This window comes from Equus quagga, chromosome 11 (assembly GCF_021613505.1).
Source record: "Equus quagga isolate Etosha38 chromosome 11, UCLA_HA_Equagga_1.0, whole genome shotgun sequence".
Taxonomy (NCBI): Eukaryota; Metazoa; Chordata; class Mammalia; order Perissodactyla; family Equidae; genus Equus; species Equus quagga.
This window is the reverse complement of record NC_060277.1, coordinates 77,084,514-77,106,052: the sequence shown is the minus strand read 5'-3', so window position 1 is coordinate 77,106,052 and position 21,539 is coordinate 77,084,514. Positions and strand designations below refer to the sequence as shown.

The window sequence follows — 21,539 nt, the reverse complement described above, 5'->3', positions numbered from 1 at the left end:
CATCATTCTAAGGTAGATACTGCTGTGTGTGCTAAGAAAATTGGCTCTCCAAGTGTTGGTCATTGGCTCAAAGTACCCTTAGTTCAGTTTCAGAGATCTCTTAAGAGGGAGACTCTCCAAGGCTGGGACCTGGAGAAGAACAGGCTTGCCTGGTAAATGCACTAGTTACCCGGGGGCCATCTCAAGATGGAAGATTTGGTTTAAGTCTCTGGCTGCAATACATACAGCCAGAAAACAGAGAGGAATAAAATAAAGGGAAAAGGCTAGTTAAAAGGAGAGAAGGGTGATATATCTAGCATTTATTGAGTGCCTACTACATGTCAGGCACTGGGCATAAGGTATTTCATTTAACCACCAAAATAACTCTACAAGAGCCTTCAACTGGCCCAAGATCATATTAGATATTAGAGTTCCTTATGGCCCTCTTCTATTTTCACTCCATACTCTTTCCCTAGCATCACACTCATAGCCATAACTCTAATAATAATGATCCATGAAAAGTCTCCAGGGGCTGGCCCAATGGCATAGTGGTTAAGTTCAGCATGCTTCGCTTTGGAGGCCCAGGGTTCGTGGGTTCAGATCCCAAGCACAGACTTACACCACACATCAAGCCATGCTGTGGCAGCGACCCACATACAAAGTAGAGGAAGATGGGCACAGATGTTAGCTCAGGGCCACTCTTCCTCCCCAAAAAACAAAACTTCCAGCCGAGTCTTCTCTGAGCTTCAACTCAATTCAGATATTTCAAATGCATCTTCAACTCTTCAAGTCCAAAGCAGATGTTTCAACCTCTTCCCCAACCCCTTCCCCATACCTGATCCTCTTCTGATGTTTCCTGTACCAGTGATCCCTACCCCCAAACTGTTATCCCCATTAGATGTGCAAACCTGAAACCTGGAGTCTTTCTTGATACCCCATTATCTTGCATCACTGTCCATATACAATCTACCTCAAGTCCCACTCATTTTACTTCCTAAATATCTCTTATATATATCCACTTCCCTAATTTTCCATCTCTCCCTCCCTGCCTAGACCAAGCTACCATCTTCTGCTGCCTAGACTGATGCAATAGCACTGGGTCTCCCTGTCTACTCTGACCCTCTCCAACTGGTTCTCCACATAGAAGCCAAAAGGATCTCTTCAAAACACAAATCTGATTGTGTCTCTACGTCCAACCCACTCCAGCCCCAGCAGTTTTGAATAAACCATTTGAATGGGTTCACATCACTCTTCAGAGTAAAACCAAAGTACTTCACATGACCTACAAGGTCTGGCATGATGTGACCTCCTGCCTCATGGTCACCTGTATCTTCCTCTCTGTCTACTCTCCAGTCTCACTGGCCTTGTCTCAGTTCTTGTCCTCCTGCCAAAGGACCTTTACATGGACTGTTCCTTGTGTCCCCACTCCTCAACCTCTGAACTCCTACTTAGTCTCCAGATAGTAGGTCCCCTCTAATGGAAGCCTTCTTTGACATCTTATTAGATCACGTCCCCTAATAAGATTTTATCTCTCTTCTAAAAACATTTTTAAAACTTTGAACTTTACATTTGTTTCAGTGATCATTTGCTTCCCTCACTAGTCTATAATCCTATGAGGGCAGAAATTACGTGGTTCATCTCTGCCCTGTGTCCCCAGCACTTAGACAATGCTTGGCACATAATAGGTGTCCAGTGGAATTTGCAGAAAGAAGGGAGGCAGGCAGGTGGGAAAGGAGATGGCTAGGGAGTGGCAGAGTCAGGATCCAAACCTGGGTCTGTCCCCTCCAAAGCCCAGGCTTTCTCAGCACCAAGGAACACAGGGAAAGGGAAGGAGGAGAGAAGACATTATCTCCCCACCATCTGGTCCAGGTGAAAAGAGGCTATTCCCTCAGAGAGGGCAGAGCAGTGCCATTGTCTATGGAATCTTGTCATTGGTCTTCCTTTCTTCTTACCTTTGACTGCCAGATTACGCCTCCTCACACGAAACTCTAGGCAGACTGGCTCCATGAGGCACCAAGAATTATTTGGTTTATATTTTCAATGGCTCACCACTGTTCTCAGAATAAAGTCCCAACTTCTTAACACGATTTATGGGCCCCCCTTGGCGTTTCCTAATTTTCTTTTCAATTCCCTCTCCCATCACTGCTTCTTCTCATCTAAGATTCTAACCAAACGTTCTGTGTTCCTTCATATCCTACCTCAGGACAAGTAGCTTCCTCTCCATTCTACTCCCACCCACCCTGTCTGCCTGATCACCTCCTACTAGTCCTTCGAGACCCTCCCACATTTCCTCATCTCCCGTCTCCCTCATCCACCTCTGTGCTCCCTAACAGCTCCCACCTTTAACCTTGGGCTGGGTTTGGGGTGGATAAACGAAGGTTTGATTTCTCCTACTCTGGTTGTTGGTTTTTTTCCTGCCGCTACATCTAACCTGTGAATCTTATTAATTATCCATCCATGGCTCTCTGCTGCTTCAAACATTTCAATTATATTTATTTGATCTCTGGATGAGAGAGGATTTTCTAAGCATAAAAGCAATGGAAGAAATCACTAAGGGAAAGAAAATCAATACATTTGACTACACCAAATTTAAAACTTTGGGGCATCAGAAACCATTCTAAACAAAACTAGAAGGCAAATGACAAGGCTGGGGAAAATATATGCAATAAATAGGACAACGGGTTGTTACCCTTAATATATAAAGTGTTCATATAACTTGATAAGAAAAATATTAAAATCCCAGTAGAAAAATGGGGAAAAGACATGAATAAGTACAAACAGCTAATAAACATGAAAAATGTTAACTTGACCAGTAGTTAGGGAAATGCAAATTAACACAACACCAAACCATCGTTCACCTACCAACTTAGGATAACATTAAAGGCTGGTGAGGGGACAGAGAACGTTTGATAGTTTTCCAAGAAAAAGTAAGAGCTTTTCCCATGTCAATGGCTCCCTAATACCTCGAGGGAAAGACCAGGCTCTAGCCCTCCCCTTCCTCTGCCATCTCATCTCCCACCATGCCCACCTCCGGACACTTGCAGCAGTAACTTCCGGAGCACAGTACGGAATGTCACATCACGCAATTCCTGGATCTCCTGTCCTCCCCCCACCTCCACCGTCTCCTACCTCACCCAATCTTCTCCCAGCCAACACCTCCTCCTCCTTGACTATTCTTCTGAGACATCACCACCTTCAGGCAACTCTCATGACCTAGATTTGGTGCCCTTACTCTGTGCTCTCATTACGTACATCTCCTCACTTAGCATTTACCGCATTATATTAAAAATGACTCTTTATGGGTTTCTTTCCACCTTAGATTATATGCCCCTCAAGAGACGCATTATATTTTTGTCCATTCCTATATTCCAAGGCTCAACCCAGTGTAGATGCTCAACAGATGACTCTTGAACTAATCAATCATGTGATAAATTAGTTATCCCATTTTGCACCATAAATTTTTGCCGCTATTCTGATAAAGGTATGTTTTACTTAAAATGGATCAAATTAAGTCATTTTGGATGGAGAGAGAATCCCTCACCCACGAGCCAGCCCTCATTTTAGTGCCCACGTTCCATCATCCTGTGGGTTGTAACTGATTAGTGAGCCATGAAATTAATTTATGGGTCACGACAACCATTTTTTTAAGTGACAAATATTAGAATTAGAAGTGAATGGAATGACGCCACATCCATTGTCTCCTCCCAATTATGGACTTCCCCCACATGCCCCAGGCAAGCAGGAGTGGAGGTTAAGAACACGGGGTGGGGAATTGAAGTTCCTGCTCTGATTCTTATTAATTCTAGGAAAGTTACTGATCTCTCTATGCCTTGGTTTCCATAGCTGTAAAACGGAGGTGAAAAAAATACAGATGGGAGGCCAGCCCCATGGCTGAGTGATTAAGTTCACACGCTCCACTTCAGCGGCCCAGGGTTTTGCCAGTTCAGATCCTGGACAGGGACCTAGCCCCGCTCATCAAGCCATGCTGAGGCAGCGTCCTACATAGCAAAGCCAGAAGGACCTACAGCTAGAATATACAACTGTGTACTGGGGGGCTTTGGGGAGAAGAGGAAAAAAAAGATTGGCAACAGATGTTAGCTCAGGTGCCAATCTTTAAAAAAAAAAAATACAGATGGGATGAATCAGAAAGGACCCAGTCATGCCTCAAATTCTCAAAGCTCTACTTGTCAGCATTTCTGATAGAGACACCTCATGTAAAGGCCAGCAACAGACCCAGCACAACCACATTATGCCCCCCGGTGCTTTCTGCTCTGATGCCTAGCCCCTCTCTTCCTCCCTCGCCACCCAGTTGCCCACCTTACCTTCATACCATGATTGAGTTGCCAGCGTCTCAGACTGAGGGGGAAACATGTACCCAGTGGCATCAGGCAAATGTATGGGTCCTGGAGCCTAACGTGACAGGGTATGAAGTAAGTGACTCTTTCTAAATTGCAAATCTGATCAAGTCACACCTCTGGTTAAAGCCTTTCTATGGTCCCCATTATGCTCAGGATAAAGCTCCAACTCCCTAATATGGCCTATAAGGTTCTCCCTGATCTGAGGCCCGGCCAGCCTGTCCAACCCTCCCCCCACCGCCCCTTACAGCCCATACTCCAGCCCTCCCCAGTCACCTGCATTTCTCACATTGGCCACACTCTCTCAGCCCTGGACTTTCCCACATTATCCAGTCTGCACACAACACTTCTCTGACCCTCTGTCAAGTCTCAACTCAGGCACCAGCTCCTCCCAGCGTTCTTCCACGACTATCGTGATCTCCCCGCCTCCCTGTTCTGTGCCCCTGTGGCCCCCTGCTATGCATCCCTCCCTCACTGCACTGGCCACAGCCGTGGTTCAATCAGCTGCTCATCCGTCTCTCTTGCTTCTTAAGGACAGGGCTGGTGCCTTTTGTTCCATCTCCCCAGCACCTGGCACACCTCCCCCAGAGTGAGCAAACAGTACGTGTTGGAGGAAGGGAGGCTGCAGGGAAGGAGGAGTTGAGAAGGGAAGGAGAGAATAGAGGGAAGGAGGAAATAGATGGAAATTCTTCACTTGACACCTTCCCCAAATGTCTGAGGTCATCAAGCAACTCAGGGGCTCTGAAGCGTAAGCCATTTTCTAAAGATCTGGCTCATGAGGGCTCACAGAGCAGAGGGTGTCTGAAGAGAAGGAAGTCCTGGAACCAGGCAGGTCAGGGTAAGCACTGGGGGGAGGCGGAGGCCAGGAGCACGCGTTCCGTCTGGGCGGTTTCCCAAGCTGGAGGAGGCCCCTGAGCCCTGCTCGGGAGGAATGCGAGCTTGAGCAATCAGCCCTGGGAACACTGATAAGAGGCCCAGAGCCTTGACTGTCTCCATGTCCTGAACACACTTGGGGTGGGGCAGGGCCAAGCCTGGGCCACTCTCCCCACTGCAGGCATTCCAGATTTTGGGCTACTCAGTTCCAAAGGTCGTGAACAGCAGCTCCTGTCTGGACAGAGCCATGGTTACTGAGGCGACATCATGTGTATCAGCTGCATCAGGGCATGGGAGGCCTTGGGGAAAGAAGGGTTAACGATGGCTTATCAGTATCAGGCACACAGCTGGGCATTCCACAGACACCATTTCATTTGATTGGCATACCAACTCAATGAGGCAGTAGCCTTGAGTTTATAAGTGAGAGAGCTAATGACCAGAGAGGTTAAGTAACTTGTCCAAGCTCACACAGTGAATGAGCCCAAATTTGAACATAATTCCGTCTGACTTCAAAGAAAGGAGGTAACCTCAGCCAACTCCCAAAGGGCCTAGAGGAATGGGGTCGCCTCCTACCCCAAAGACGGTGCTTCCCCCTCCGTTATCCAGAGACTTATTATTTATCTGCACTGGAGATGAAAGAACAACTACACTGCAGCAGAATGAGATCCTGCAGTCTAGCAGGCACTTCCGACATCTTCAGCAACCTCTCCCCACAGCTGAAAGGGCGGCATCTCAGGGCTTCAGGAAGCTGATGTGCCAGGACTTGCCAGGGCACAGGGAAGGTGACAGTGGGCGTCACTTTAGGGGAAACTTCCCCACCCACAACCCCACACCTGGTGGATGGTATATGAGATGCCAATTCAGGGTTGTTTCTCTGCGGCTCAGGGCTCTGGACCAAGTTACAAGTGTGGCAGCCACTGCAACCTTAGCATGAATTGGTGTCCAAGCTGTTCATGAAAGCAGGTTTTGAAAGGGAGGAAAAAAGACAAAAACGGGAGGACTGTGGATGTCTATTTGTGGAGGCCACAAATAGAAAAGTCAAAGTGGCTTTGTGGACATTTCCCACCCACAGCTCCCCAGCAGGCCAGGAAAGGTAACTACCTGGGATGCATTCAGGGTTGATGGGAGTGGCCAATCCAGTCAGGTGTACCCTGGAATCAGGAGTCCATCCTTCAGTCCATGAGAGCTGAGCTCCAGCTTCCCTCTCCTGACTCCGCCTCCCCAGGTGGGATTGGGGGCACACTGTGCCAGTTAGAAGCACCCTGCTCTCCAGGAGAGAATGGAATGTGCCCAACAACACACCTGAATGCCAAACAAGGCCCTGATCCTGGACTTGGGAACGTGTGTTCCTCGTCATCTAGAATCGGGCTGAGGGAGTGCTGACTTGAGTTGGGGCAGAGAAAATGAAGTGGGAACAAACATGGAGCTCCAAACATCTTAACAGCATGGGATATGAACGAAGGCCGCCCCAAGCCAGGCCCCTCCCCCAAGAGCGAGGGTGGCTCTGAGACCCTGGGAAGCAGCCGAGTGCTCAAGGCGTCCCTATAGGCTTATGATGGAAATGACACAATTTGGATGCGTGTCTGAATTATGCAACTTCTGGGTTCCACAAAGGTCTCAAGTTATAAAAATGCTCATCTTTCAATTTTTCAAAACCAATAGATGTCAAAAGAAAGGGGAACACGTTCTTCATGGACGTCATTGCTAAGGTGGTGGTACCCTCACCTCCGCCTGAACTCTCAGGGGTCTTAAAACACCTCATTTTGAGTCACACACACCGGGCATCCTCAGGATTCTTCGGCTCTCTCCTTCCATCCTCAGTTCTCACATAAATGTCCCACTGCACACCTTGCATTTGAATTTCACTCAACAACCACACACTTGGGGGAAACCTAAGTATACGTTTACTATCCACCTAGTGGTAGCTAGGTAAAATTGCAGGCAAAAAGATGAAAAGGGAATCATCAACTGTGCGGTGCTCACTTTCGAACCCAAACCTGTGGTGGGGAGGGGGGACGGGGGTGCCTCAGGGACCAGGCAGATAATCCAAATTAATGACACAGGCCAGCTGACAAGTCTTGTCCAAAGAGGCAACGCCTGCTTAGTTCCAGTTGATTGTCCTCTTTTGAAAAGGCAGATCAGAACTGCTCATCTTCTGATTGTCCAAGAGAAGCCAGAAATTCCAATTTTAATTAAAACCTCCTGATTCTTAGAGGGTTGCTCGATTTTCCTGAAAACACTAGGTGGGCTAAATAAAGCTCACAGTCCACCAGTTTTCAAAGCTCTGGGGCACAGATGATGAATGTCATGTCCTCTCCCCTAACGGTGGGGTTAGACTGCCACTCACCAGCCACCGATTGCAACTGCAACAGAGGCACTGATTGACGGGGCTCTCCTGCTATTCTGTGCACACACGGCTGGAGTCCTGAGCCGTGGAGAACAGCTAACTCTATGGGAAGAAGTGGAAGGCTCAGCCGAGCCACCCAGGGACCGCAGCAGGCTGACCCTTGCAGCTGGCTGCTGGCCGGCAGGCACTAAATGGCCGACTGCTCCTGCAGGAAGCCTTCAGGGCCTGGGAGGCCTTTGTCTGGCTCAGAAGCCAGGGCTGCTTCTCGAAGGACTTCCAGGTGCTCCTCAGCAGCTGACAGTGACTGGTCAATCCAATCCAGGCCCCCAGTCAGGTGGCAGGCATTCCTGGTCACCAGCACCAGATGACTGACAGACAGGAGCAGGGCAGTTGTCCTAGAAAAAAACAACAGGATCAGGTTCTCTAGAAAATAAGGGACTTTGCACCAATGCCCAAAAGGACAGACTCTAAACTAATGTTCCCCAAACTGGCGTGCCTTCCCTTAGAGGTTGGTGAGTATGTAATTTAAAGATGGCTCCATGCTCAAATGAATTTGGGAATGGCTGGTTTACACAAGATTAACTGGAGCCCTTCCCAGTGCCTTTGACGTGCATGACAAAGCTCTGAGGGGAGAATACGTATGCTGTCTCACTAACTTATTCAAGACTGTGGAGCCCGCTTTCTGCAGCACACCTGTTAGCATCTCCCAGAAGAGTGCTTTGTAGGACGATCTGGATTTAGTCAATTGGATGAACACATTCCAAACTAGTGCCCACTTAAAGATAGGATATATATACCCCAACCCCCGCCTCCCACCTTGAGCATCCCTTATTGATTCAGAAACACTTAGGTCCAGGGCTGGTTTACTCCACTCTAAAAAGAAATTTAATTGAAAACCAAATTGAGGAGGAGTTTTTTTAATCAGTATTGAAAGATTCACTGTAGAGTATCTTATATATCTTTACATAGTGAGCGCGCATGATGCATTTGGGAATGTATTACAGATTACCAGCCCACAGACACAGTTGGGCAGCCATAAGAGTGTGGCAGAGAAACCAGCTGAAGCACGTGACCCCCTGCCAATCTGGCCATCATTACACAATGGGTCCATGAAACAGTCATATAAATCAGAGAGACAAAAGAACCTGTTTTTAAAAGTGGGTTTACATCTGGTACAGAAACGCAACAATTTCAAAAGGTTAGGTATGCTCTGCACATTCGGGGCGGATCACAAGAGAAGGGTTCCCGGGTGTGTCCCGTGGAAGGTGAGCACAGCTTCAGCTGACTTCTCACTTCCATTCTCGTTGCCCTGCTCACTGCCTGCCCCACTAAGGCGTATCTGCTTCCAGGGTCCAAAGAGCAGAGAGAGCGATGCGATGGGGGAAACGGACAAGGGAGAAGGAGCAGACAGGACTTAGGATGGCTGGATGTTTAATCATAAAAATTCAAAATCTAAGACTGGCTCTTCCTTGTCTGGGGTTTCAGGAAGAGGACTGACCCCTAGCCCCCAGCCAGGCTCGGCTCCCTGGTTGGCTGACCATTCACTCACATGGCAGTGAATGGTACCCGAAGCCTGGGCAGCCTCGGGAACCCAGCAAAACAGCCCTCTCCTCAACAATCCAAACAGCCAACCTCCCAGATCGGATACAACAGGGAGCCCCCAGCACACAAAGACAGGCGACCGCTCCCCCCTCTCACCGTGCATCCAGGAGTTTCGGGTCCAGCGGAGGGTACATGGACTTCACAACATCGTCCACTCTGAGGGGAGGCAAAAGGGTTTCAGTATTTCACTTTCCTTCCCTATTTTTCTCTTTCCTTCCTTTCTACCGTTCTTTATTCCAATTCTTCCCTTTTGATATTCAAGACCCAGTCTTGAGTGATTCTTTCTCTGCTTTGGCATTCTCACACAGAGACTTAAACAGAAAGACTTCCGGTTCACTTTAGAGAATTTTTTTTTTTCTGATTTTGTTTTAGCTCTAATGGCTTAAGCAGTACAAGTTCACACATGTGGAATGATGTTCAAGAAATACTAGGAAATTAAAAAGGTAAATTGCCAAACAATATGTAATGTTGGATCAATCCATTTGCATAAAAATAAACAAAAGCTCTGAATGCAGAGGGGGAATGTCTGGAGGAATACTCACCATTCCATAGTGCTTACCTCCAGGAATTGGGAGCGGGTGAAATTAGAGCCTATTTCACTTTCCAGATAACTGATTTCTGCAACATTTTAACTTTTACAAGCATTTATTACTTTTGTGTTCAAAAACAAAAAAAGAACCACGGCTAATGGTAGCTATATAGAACACTAAAAAAACCCCCAAAATCTACAAGTTTAAATTTCGGTTTAAACTGCTCCATTGTATTTCTTTTCACACACAGTATAGCTTGTGGTTAATTTTTTAGAAAATCAAGTTCAGAAAGGAACTACTATTCAGTCTGATTTGCTTGGTATAAGGTTTTGCTCCTGGACCACTGAATAGTCAGGAGGAAAAAATAATGATGCATTGTTTGATTTCTAAAAGTGCTTGAAAACAGATGTCCTGAAACGTTCTTGTCTCGGGGCTGAGGAGCTGGTGAGGAAATGCAGAGATGGGGTCATCCTCCCTGGCTGTCTTAGCCGGCCCCTTTCTCCGTAATACCCTAGAGCTGAAGCCACTCTCCTTGAAACTAATATGCTATCAACACACTATACGGAATAAATGGAGCAAGAAAAATAATGGGGACAAAAACGGCCAGAAGGAGAAAGAAGTGTGAAGGCAAAAAGCAATTATGAATTATGGCAGGGAACATTCTGGAAGTAGTCCGAGGTGCTCTGGAGGAAGGGCCAGTGAGCACAGGTCAGGTCCGCCCTCTGAGCAATGCCACACCCTCAGTCTAGTGCCACTGCTAATTCTGATCACGCAGGATGTCACCATCCTCAGAAATCTCAACCTCCTTTCTCCCCCAGACCCCTCCTGCCAATGCTGCCCAGCATCCCATGAATTTGTCTGGCCCCCTGGGGTGGCTCTTAGAAGTGACAGGAAGCACGATCAAGGTCCAACAGATACAAGCAATGCAGAGTCCCTACCAATAATGAGTGGCCAGAGGAAGGTCTGGAGCCAGCCCAGAGCCCAGTTGGAGGGTCTTTTGGACCAGGGGCCAACTAGGCTAATACAAGGCACATGACTACACCCACTGGGGACAGCTCGAGAGAAAGCCAAGAATTGTCCTGGGCTGAGTCCCTCCCCTGGCTACCTCCCTTCCATTTTCTCAACTCGCTGAACTCCCGGGACAGAATTCAAATGCACCAGCTCTTTTTATATTCCCTCGGAGAGCTGGTTCCTCGTGATTTCCCCGAGGCCGTGGCAACCGCTAAAGTGAGGGCCCCTGGGGCTCACAGGGGTGCCACCCTTCCCGCCAGGAGTACAGAGGCACCCTCAGGAGCGGCGAGGCCGCGTGACTGATTAAGTAAACATCCTGGACGGGACAACTCCCGGCACATCCACATACCAGCCACCAGATGGCAGCACAAACTTAGCACAGCCCTCCCTTCTAAGAAAAGGGCTTTATTTTTCTTCACCACATCGAGCCCACGAGGGGGTGTAGCTGTTGACTGCAATCCTGCTGGTTGCCTCCCACATGAGATTCTGCAGACAGCCTGGAATTTGGGAGATCTGAATGATGTACGGCTTCACCGCCCACCCAGTCCTGGAGGCTGCTGGCTGGGCCGTGGATGGGGCAGCACAGCGGCAAGCAGCAGGTCCCCCAAACTAGTCTCTGATACAGATACGGGTGTGGGAGACGGTACGGCCAGGAAGTCACTGCTGACAGGGGTGTGGGCACCAGTGGGAAATGTGCTTCCTGGCCCAGAACCTGGGAACAAGGAGTGGCAATGGGCAGGAAGGCAGCCCCAGCTGGTAGGAGACTGAGAAAGAAGGAACAGGCACAGCGGGAGCTGCGGAACAGACATATGCTGGAATTTCCCAAAAAGCCTACCCAACGGGCGCATACTGGAAGTGGGGGGAACTGTGGGAGACCACCTCAGCTTGAAAGTCCCTCAATATCTAAACCCTCCCAGATGCTCCGTACGTGTCTGGGACCTAAATAATGGAAGGTGCCAGTGTAGTTTCTTAAACGAGCCTGGCCCTGCCACCCACTTCAGCTCCCAGCCTCTCCCTTCCCCCACAGAGCTCGGGGACCTCAAAGCCCTGACTGCTCACCTGGGGCTGATACGCTTGGCCACCACGATGATGTCGCTGACACTGGCAGAAGTCTTCATCTTGGCCCCAGAGCCCATCGTCATGGCAACAAGTTTTTCTGTCAGAGTGTGACAGATCTAACGCAGCAGGGGGAAGAGAGGTGATGAGAGGTGGCTCGGCTCCTCCAAGGGCTTCTGCCACCCCCACAAAGACAAACACAGCCCCCGCCTTGGGTCCCATCACACAGCTGGGCCCCCTAACCTAATGGGCAAATTGAAGTGAAATGTACACAGAGGTGAGAGGAAAAGCGGTGGACGAGCCAAAAGCCGAGAACAGGGCCGGGTAAGGAGGGAGGGGGAGGAACCTCAGATCAGGGTCAGGGTTTCGGCTTAGAGAAGTCTAAGCTGAAATAATCTGTCTAAGAAAAATCATGTGCCCTAATGTCACCATCTCGCTTGGGGGAAAATCCGACTTTCTCTTTCTCTTCCTTCACCTCCTGGTTTAGTCCTCCGAAAGGACAAATATCTCCCATGGGGCACCCTCAGAAACCCAGCTGGACAAAGGGCAACTGTTCCCTTTAAGCACATCCTCCAAGGTGGCACCTATTTCAGCAATTTTCTGGGTAATATATTAGCATGTTTGTCAAGAAGATGATTAAAGAGTCATGGAAAAATGGCAGCAAAAAGGCAAGACTATGACCCCCACCAGTGCTGGCCGCCCCCAAAGCTTCGTTCCCCGCTTCCACGCCTCCCCAATGTTAGAATCCGGATGTTCTCTGTCCCTGGCAAAGAAGTCCCATTACCTGCCTTCTACCTGGGGCTGGAAAGCAGAGGGCAGAAAGAAGCCCGAGAGCCCACCCAGGAGAGAGCCCAGTTGCCTCCCTGGAGCCCCCGCCACAGGGACTCAAGGACAGGTGGCCAAGCAAATGGGCCTGGAGATCCCAAGAGCAAAGCGAGAAGCCTCTCCTTGATCTGAGGACCCAGGATGGACCACGGATTCCAACCCAACAAGACGCCTCCTGATTCATCCCCTGCCTCAGGTGTCATTCCTCCTCCTCCTCCTCTCTCAGGCAAGGGCAGGGGACAAATCCCAGTGCCAGGACACATTCTGGTTGGGAGAAGGGAGATGTAACATGGGCTTTATTGCTCTAGTCATTAGAAATGTCTATCTATAACTGTATCTACCCAAAGAGCTTCTTGGAATTAACTAATAAGCCTGGACTCTGTGACAACAATTTCCTACTAAGAACTTCTTTGTCCTCCAAGAGAGACAGCTGAAGAAGAGGTGGGATGAAGGACTTCTTTTTTTTGGTGAGGAAGACTGGCCCTGAGCTAACATCTGTGTCCATCTTCCACTGTTTTGTATGTGGGACACCTCCACAGCATGGCCTGATGAGCGGTGCATAGGTCTGAACCCAGGATCCAAACCCAAGAACCCCAGGCCACTGAAGCAGGGCACATGAACTTAACCACTATGCCACCAGGCTGGCCCCTGAAAGACTTTTTAATATCTTGTACTGAATTACACTGAAAAAAAGATAAAGCTGTCTTTTTTGAAATCTTGAATAATTACTAGACAAAGAGATAAATGTGTGGTTTCCCAGGTTACTGAAATGAAGAAACCAACAATATTCGCAAAGAGCCAAATATTTCACTATGAGTATTATTCTATCAAGCAAGAATTGAAAAACAAAAGCTGAAACTATAAAAATTACCCAAAACTATAAAAATTACCCCAAATGCAAATTGGATGCAATTTTCCACCCAGTCCTGGAGGCTGCAGGCATTAAAAGAAAAAAATCTGGGGGCTGGCCTCATGGCCTAGTGGTTAAGTTCAGCACACTCCACTTCCACGGCCCAGGTTCAATTCCTGGGAACAGACCTACTCTACCCACTTGTTGGCGGCCATGCTACGGCAGCAACCCACATACAAAATGGAGGAAGACTGGCACAGATGTTAGCTCAGGGTGAATCTTCCTCAAGCAAAAAGAGGAAGATTGTGGGGCCAGCCCCGTGGCCAAGTGATCAAGTTCACACGCTCCGCTTCTGCAGCCCAGGGTTCGCAGGGTCAGCTCCCAGACACAGACCTATATACAGCTCACCAAGCCATGCTGTGGTATGTCCTACATATAAAAAAAAAGGAAGACTGGCAATAGCTGTTAGCTCAGGGCAAATCTTCCTCAGCAAAAAAAGAAAAGAAAAAAATCCACCTTCAAGTTGAAGTACCCATGGTTTGGATTTTTAACACTGATTGTCCCATTTGGCTGGAGACTGTCACAACCAAAGAGGGCCAGTGAAAGACTTTCCAGTAATTAAAGAAGTCCAGATATGGAACTCAGCTTGATGGAAAGGGGTGAACTCTCCATCCACAAGAGACAATGCCAAGGGAGAAGCCAGGAAGCCGTTTCCCCTTCAGCAGCTACAGACTTGGGCACATAGCTTTCTGCAGAGTCAGTGAAAATGTGGCTGGGGACTACCTATGCAGTCTTTCCCACAGGTCACTGCATTATGAGGACCAGGTGAAATAAAGCCTTTAAAGGGCCTCAAGAATTCTAAAGCATAACAGACAGTGCAGGTGGGAGTGCAAGTAAACAGTAGAAACTCCAAGTGTCAGGCATATTAAAAAAGCCCTCTTGTAGGGGCCAGCCCAGTGGCATAGTGGTTAAGTTTGCCTGCTTCACTTCAGTGGCCTGGGGGTTCATGGGTTCAGATCCTGGGCACAGACCTATGCACTGCTCATTGGGCCATACTGTGGTGGTGTCCCACATACAAAATAGAGGAAGATTGCCACAGATGTTAGCTCAGGGCCAATCTTCCTCACCAAAAAAAAAAGCCCTCTTGCCAAGGTTCAGAGCCCTCCCTAAGGTCCTTTTCAACTCTCTCAGTCTGTGCACAGGGGTGCTTTGGGGACCGTCCCTCCCCCCCACCCCATCTCCTAGGGAAATCAAAGTGTATTACCTTCAAGATGGCAATGCAGTGGGACATGAGACCCCTGGGGAGACAAGAAGAATTTGTCAGTATGTCCCTATAGAGATCCACCTTCCTGCAGCCACCACCTCTGCTCCTCACCACCGGAGAGCAGGGACACATCACTGTTAGAATGAACAAGTCCAAGAGCTAAACAAGGACACACCCTCTCTCCTTTCCCTTCCCCCCACCCTACACCCGACCGACTCTCCCATTAGCACTACTCCCGTCCATCAAGCCATGTGTTTTTATGACCCTGAGCTTCTAATACTGTTCCCATCTGCCCAGTGCTTCCTTCCCCTCATGCTCAGCCTGGTGAAAAGCCTCGTCTTGCAAAGACCCAAGTCCCAAGGCACCTACTTTGGGACAGCCCTCATGAAACCCAAGCCCAGCTCCCCACTGGGCAGCTCTAGACGTTGCGTCCTCCATGTGCCCCCTGCACTGGGCACAGAGGCCCCCTGTGGTTTCTGAGATATTGTGTTGAGTAGAACTCTGCCTCCCCCATCAGTTTAGTATCTGCACTGCTGGCCCCAGGGCCCTGCACAGAAAGCCCCCTAACATCTGCCCGGTGAACAGACCACTAAACGATGGGGAATGAAGTGGAATACACTCCTCAGGTCCCTGAGGGAGACAGAACACTAACGCTTCATCCCTGGAGCCAGAGTGTCAAATTCACGGGCACCCCAAGGACAGGCCAAGCACACTGGGGTGACTTTATAACAACTTTGGTCACACATCTACAGGCCTCAGTGTTCAGGTCTATAAACCAGGGGAGGGGGCGAAGATGAACAGCGTCGTGTCACATGCTGATGTCCCCCCCCACACTGCGGGCAGGGCAAATGGGAGCAAGTAACAGGTGCTCCTGGAGGCTCAGGGAGCTAGAGAAGGGCACCTGGAAGCCATCCCCAGGGGGCTGTAGGAAAACAAACAGTCCCCAAGGCCTTACGAGGCATCTTCGATCCAGTCTTCGTTCTCCAGAATGGCCTCGATGTGGGGGTTGGTGATGACGACATCGTCCAGTTCTAACTCAGAGGGCTCAGACTGGGTCTCCATGGCGCCGATGAGGTCCACGATGGGCCTGGAAGGAAAAGCCCCCAGTGAGTGGTTTCATGATGGGTGACTGCTGCAGACCCTCTCCTCATCGAGGCCCACATACCCCCCAAAAGGATGAAGGGGGTGAATAAGGTAAAGCAGGGACCACTGGTCCTGAATCCAAACCTAACCCTAGTGGGACTGAAGGTGCGGGCAGGGCAAGCGGGAGACAGGGACTCAAGGAGGCAGACTGGGTGTTAAAATGAAAGAACAGGGAAACAGAACGAGAAAAACCACTAAGAGAAAGAGCAGGGGTACAGCCATAATAATTACGAAGATGCATTAGATAGGGCTGCTCCTTCAGGACAAAATAACATCCTCTTATAACTTATTTTCCCCTCGAGCCCACCTTTACAGAGAAGCTGAAGGTCCTATTACCCAAATCGACCTGTACCCCCTACTTGGTCTGCAGAATCGCTCTTGGGAACCACCTTGGTCCACCCCCACAACCCTACCCCTTCGCAGCCTACACTGGAGAAGTGGGAGAAGGAACACCACCTTCTACTGTACAACAGGGTTATTTAAAACACAAGACGCCATAGCATTCTTTTCAATAGCAGAGCTGTCCTGTCATATAAATGGGCATTTACTAATTATTAACCATTCAACAGAGACACTGAGAGGATTCAGATAGAGGGTAGGAGAAGCAAAGGGTTAGTGGCCGTGGTCCTTCAAGGATCTATCAATGAAAACATCCCTAAACTGAAAATGGGATTTCACTTAGAAAATACATTTTGGGGCCGGCTCCGTGGGAGTGGTTAAGTTTGAGCGCTCCGCTGCCGCGGCCCAGGGTTCGCATCCTGGGCGCGGACATGGCACCGCTCATCAAGCTACGTTGAGGTGGCGTCCCACATCCCACAACTAGAAGGACCTGCAACTAGATATACAACTGTGTACGGGGTGGGGGGGGGGGAGATAAAGGAAAAAAAAAAAAAAGAATGGCATCAGTTGTTAGCCCAGGTGCCAATCTTAAAAAAAAAAAAAAAGAAACGTAGTACCAATCCTCCTTGATGAGTAAGAGGGAAGTCCTCTTTAAAAAAAAAAAAAGAAAATACATTTCACATGCAGCGCATAACGAAGAAATCTGCGCAGAGAGAGAAAGAATCCCATGCTGGGATTTCACGACGCCGAGTGTCAGTTGCTTAGACACACGTGGCTGGAGCGTGGGCATGGTATTTCTGTTCCCGTGAGTTTGGTCGGAAAGGGACTTGGCTTGTCCAAAGGCTAAGTGAGGTGGCTGGTTGGGATAGACGGCCACACCTTTATGCTAGGTGAACACGTCCAGTCGCTGTCTCATGAGTTCAAGGACAGAGTCGGAGTTGCCCAGGATGTGGAGGGCTGAACAAACATTCTGCTGCTCTGAGGTCTTTATCGGGAAGGACAGCCTTCAGGTACCATTTTAGAGACAAAAAGCTGAGCGAGAGTGGCCCAGCACCAAACTTGCTTTTGTTCTGTTGCTCCCCCAGGGCACAGCCCATCTCTCCTCCCACCCCGCCCCCTCCTCCCTGGGCCACTCACTTGGAATCATAGCGCTGCAGCAGGTCCCGAGGCCGGCAGTAGCGCTGCCTGCAAACCACCACCAAGGCTGCAAAGGAGGCCAGAAAGATGGTGGCCAGCACGCCTATGGCTACAATCACCACGGTCTCCATGCCTCCGGGTGGCTCCCTCAGTCCCGCTCACATCCCCCGGGTGCACTGAAGCTGGAGAGACACAAGGGCAGAGCCAGCCTGGTAAAGACGCTGCGCAAGGGCTGGCCACGTGGCCGAATGGTTAAGTTCCTGCGCTCCGCTTCGGTGACCCAGGGTTGGAATCCTGGGCACGGACATGGCACTGCTCATCCAGCCATGCTGAGGCGGCGTCCCACATGCCACAACTAGAAGGACCCACAAGTAAAAATACACAGCTATGTACTGGGGGGCTTTGGGGAGAAAAAGAAAAAATAAAATCTTAGGGAAAAAAAAAAAGGGAGACGCTGCCCAAGAGTGGGACAGCGGGGTCTTCAGGGGGTGAGGGTGGGGAGCTAGGTTCCCCAAGTCACCTGCAGAGACCTGAGGGCCTGGACAGAATCAAGATGCATTTTATGTCATGCCCCCAAATTCGCCTTTTCCTTTATTAACAGAGTTTGCTCCCTAGTTGGACCAGGACGGCCTTTTAAATCTGGGACGAAAGGAAACATTTTCACTAGCTCTGTTGTTATCACATCTACCCCAAGTGCATGAAAGAACACCCACCCAAGAAGGAGAAGGGCAGGATCGTATTACTGAGGGTCTGCTCTGTGCCAGGCACTCTCTCTGTGTGAACTCTTCTAACGAGCCTCCGAGGTAGGTATTAGCCTCCCCATTTTACAGTTGAGAAAACTGAGGTTTGGGGAGGTTAAGCTGATGAAGTCAGGAAGCAAAAAGCCATCTACTCAAACTGAGATGGGCATTCACCTCCCTTTTCCCTTCTAAGGAGGAAAGAGGTTTCTAGAAATTCTAGAAAAAGTTTTTATTGTCAGTTTCAGTGTTGGAAACTTAAGAACTGGTATTAAAGTGTCCCTTGGCTATTGCCTGTTGTCATTCAGGAGGTTCTTTCAAACCTATTTTAAACCCTAAGCCAGAGGAACCAGGGCTTCTCAGAGAAGGAGGTATTCACAAGGCAATCTCACTGCGGGCCTCCCACTTGCGTCCCTTTGAGCAAGTCTCCTCCCCTCTCTGGGCTTTACTCTCTCCACCTGCAAAAAAGGGTGCTGTGACCCGGGAGTCTCTAGGACCCCAGGATGGTGCCTCTCCACCACGTGGATTTAATTCTATGCTCCATGTCTTAGAGAGTTCAAATGTCCCTACTGTCATTCAGTAAGTACTTATTGATCATCTACTATGCACCAAGTACTGGTCTGGTTTCTGGAGATTACGGATAAATGGGCCCCAAATCTTGAGCAACTGGTGTGAGAGGAGAACAGGCAGATATTTCAACTCCATGTGCCTGTGGCACATGCAGAAGTACACAGAAAAGAGTAACAGCGCTTGCATGAAACTTTCTGCAAAAGCATTCTTCACATGGCAGGGAATGCTGGAGCTGGGTTTTGAAGGCTAAGTAGGAGTTTTCCAGGTGGATAGGGTAGGGTCTTGGCTGGCTCAAAGTGCCAAGGAGGCCTTCTCAGAGGTCCCACAGAGCTCCTCTCCCACCTGGAGCTCACACCTCCACAAGGGTGAGAAGGCTGGGGTCTATCTTTTTCATCTCTGATTGGGGGTGTGGGGCGGGGGATGATTCTCAGGGTCTGCCTCAGTTTCTCTAGATGTGTTTCTCTATGCCGCCCCTCCTAAAGGACTACCTCCTTTAGCCCTTTTTCTTTCCTCCTCCTCTCATTTCTCACTGTCTTTGTCTCTCTCTCTCCATTTTTCCCCTCTCTTTTCCTCTGCGCTCCTGGCGTCCCCTTCGCCCTCCCTCAGTCTCCCCTTCTCAGTATTTCCTTTCCCCTCCCCCTGCCCCTGGGCCTCCAAGACCACCCGCTTTGTTCCCCTCTTCCTGTGCGTTTTGAGCGTGTCTCTCTGAGCGTGCATGAGCTCTCTGAGTTCTGCCGTCTCTCTCCGTGATTTGTCTGCATGAGTCTTTCTTGGTGTGCTTTCCTGTTTCTGTGTGTTTTCTTCTCCGTGTGTTTCAGGATGAGTTTTTCTCCGTTTCTCCCTTTCTGTCCCTGTATGAGCTGGTGTCGGTCTTTCTCTCTCTCCCTTCCCCTCGATTGGGTTCTAAATCCACAAGGATAAAACAGACCCAAGACCCACCTCCTTCCCCTGCCCGGCCCCCCAGAACACCATCGGGACACCCAGGACGGAGGAAGGGACCCCCACCCGGCTAGGGCGCGCGCCGCGCGGGGCTCAGAGGGCTCCCGGGCGTGCAGCTCCAACTTGCCCAACTTGCGGGCCCCGCGGCGCCAACAAAGCGGCGGCCGGGCCGGCTCCCCTCCCCCAGGGGGCGGCCGAGGTGGCGCCCCGCTGTCCCGCAGCCCGCCCGCCGGTCCCCGCGCCCACTCCGGAGGGGGGCTGCCCTGGGGGCGTCGCCCGGAGCCCTCCTCCCGCAGCCCGGGGCGCGGCGGGGCTCACCCACCTCAGGCGGCCGCTGCAGGACGCACGCCGGCGGCGCTCCCGTGGCCGGGCCCCCAGATGGCAAAGTCCGGGCGCGGGACTCGGGCGCCTCCTGCGAGCGAGGCATGCCGGGAAGGAGCTGGGCTGTCCGAGGGAATCAAGATAAAGTCCCCCGCGCGGCCAAACCCCCGGAGGAGGCGCGGGAGGGGGAGGCGCCGCCCGCCGAGCATCCAAATCCCCCGCTGCCAGGCGCCGCCGTCCCCGCCAGGCCCCCCCAGGCGGGTCGGGGGTTGGGGCTGCGGGAGGCCTGGGCAGCTGGGAGGCAGGAGCTCAGCGACCCAACAGGCGGTCCTGGCGCCCCCGCTGAGGCCAGGCCGGGCGGGCAGAGGGGAGGGAGGCGCGGAGGGTCCCTGCCTCCCCCCAACCCCCACCCGGGCTGGCCATCCAGCAGGGGCCAGGGAGCACGAGCAGTATCCACAGTGTGACTGGTCAGTGCGCGAGTCTGCTCTGCTGCACTGCCTGGTTTAAATCCTGGCTCTGCCACTCACTAGCTGTGGGCGGCTTATTTCACCCCTCTGTGCCTTGGTTCCTTCATCTGTAAAATGGGCGACTGCTTGTAAGCATGCTCAGAGTTGATATAACCGTCAAATGACATGATGTGTGCCATGCATTGAAGAGTGCCTGGTCCAGGGTAAATGGTGAATCAGCGATAGCTCTTATGGCCTCATCCATGCTGGCCAGGGACAAGCAGGCCCACCCCCAACGATTGCCCTGCAAGGAGCAAGAGTAGAAATGCAGGACCTTGGCTGGCTGTCCTGCCCCTTCTATTTGCACTCTATTCCACCCCATGCCAGAGGGGGACTCACATGCATTCATGGGGATGCAGCCTGCAAACAGCCTTCCCTTGGCCATCCCTCAGACCTAAAGATGCCCACATGGGGTGGGACAAGCTGCCCTTGGGAGGATGGAGGCCCTGGAAGCAGGTCGGGGGCTTCTTGGGCAGGGATTTCCAGAGTCCAGAGTACCAGGAGCATGGTCTAGAAAGAGGCAGGAGCTGGAGATGACCATCCCCCTTGGCCCTTGAACTCCTAGCCCATTGAGGAAGAGGCAGGACCAGAACAGGGCCAACGAGAACCTGGGGCCCAGGGCACGGGCCTGGTTGACCAGTCTAAGCTCAGTACCGGTGATAAGTACCAAAGGCTGCAGACAAGGTCCCAGGCAGCTTAATGCAGACTCTGCAAACTGGTAGCCCTGGGCCACATCCAGCCCACAGAGGTGTTTTTTTGGCTCATAGTTCTTTAAAAAAATCATTCAGTTGCCAACATTTTTAAAAATCAGGAATTTCACTTACACCTCTAGATTTCCAGCTTCTCTGGAAAATTCCTAAGATCTCTCAAAATGCAGCCCACATTCCATTGGTAGCAACAGTAGGAGAGGGGTGGTTGAGTGTCCCAGCTTGCTGTCCTGGCCCACTACTCCCCACTGCATACAACACATGCGCATGCACTCCCACCTCACTCTTTTTGTTAAGTGCCTGGCCCAGTGAGCCACTGAGGTTCCCCAACATCAGCACTCAGAGACAAGAAGGCTGAGCGATGATTTTATTACCCTCTAAAATGCTTTCACGGAGAGGCCAAACCTGTGTAAGGAAAGTGGTCTTACGTATCAGCAATCAGAAGGGC

General features: G+C 50.5%; 2 protein-coding genes across 25 annotated transcripts in view; both read right to left on the bottom strand.

Annotated features, from left to right (window-relative positions):
- Positions 1 to 4,877, bottom strand: part of SPACA3 (sperm acrosome associated 3) — a 33,804-nt gene extending 28,927 nt beyond the window's left edge. For 10 of the 24 annotated variants that reach the window (XR_006890691.1, XR_006890693.1, XR_006890688.1 and 7 more), the window contains exons 1-2: positions 4,611 to 4,877; positions 4,302 to 4,389 (exon numbers count right to left, since the gene is read on the bottom strand). The gene's annotated coding sequence lies outside the window, so the exon portion shown is untranslated. Of the gene's footprint in view, positions 1 to 1,690; positions 2,031 to 4,301; positions 4,390 to 4,610 lie in introns of those variants that run through there. The other 14 variants (XR_006890694.1, XR_006890690.1, XM_046676567.1 and 11 more) reach the window with 6 other exon arrangements.
- A 1,602-nt stretch (positions 4,878 to 6,479) lies between these two features.
- Positions 6,480 to 20,027, bottom strand: TMEM98 (transmembrane protein 98). The gene is made up of 7 exons (XM_046674608.1): positions 19,880 to 20,027; positions 17,312 to 17,493; positions 15,648 to 15,779; positions 14,693 to 14,726; positions 11,757 to 11,872; positions 9,253 to 9,312; positions 6,480 to 7,949 (listed from the first exon to the last, which is right to left on the bottom strand). Exons 2-7 carry the CDS (start codon positions 17,440 to 17,442, stop codon positions 7,742 to 7,744), a joined length of 681 nt encoding a protein of 226 aa, XP_046530564.1. The 5' UTR covers positions 17,443 to 17,493; positions 19,880 to 20,027; the 3' UTR covers positions 6,480 to 7,741.
- Positions 20,028 to 21,539: the final 1,512 nt, after the last annotated feature.

Bases quoted from the DNA above. Each gene is read 5' to 3' on its own strand.
- TMEM98 (XM_046674608.1), bottom strand. From the start codon at position 17,442: ATGGAGACCGTGGTGATTGTAGCCATAGGCGTGCTGGCCACCATCTTT. The intron at 9,313-11,756 runs GTGAGCAGTCAG...GCCTCCCCTCAG, and splicing joins GCCAAGCGTATCAGCCCCAG to AGTGGACGATGTTGTGAAGT. The intron at 7,950-9,252 runs GTGAGAGGGGGG...GTTTTTTTCTAG, and splicing joins CCGAAACTCCTGGATGCACG to GACAACTGCCCTGCTCCTGT.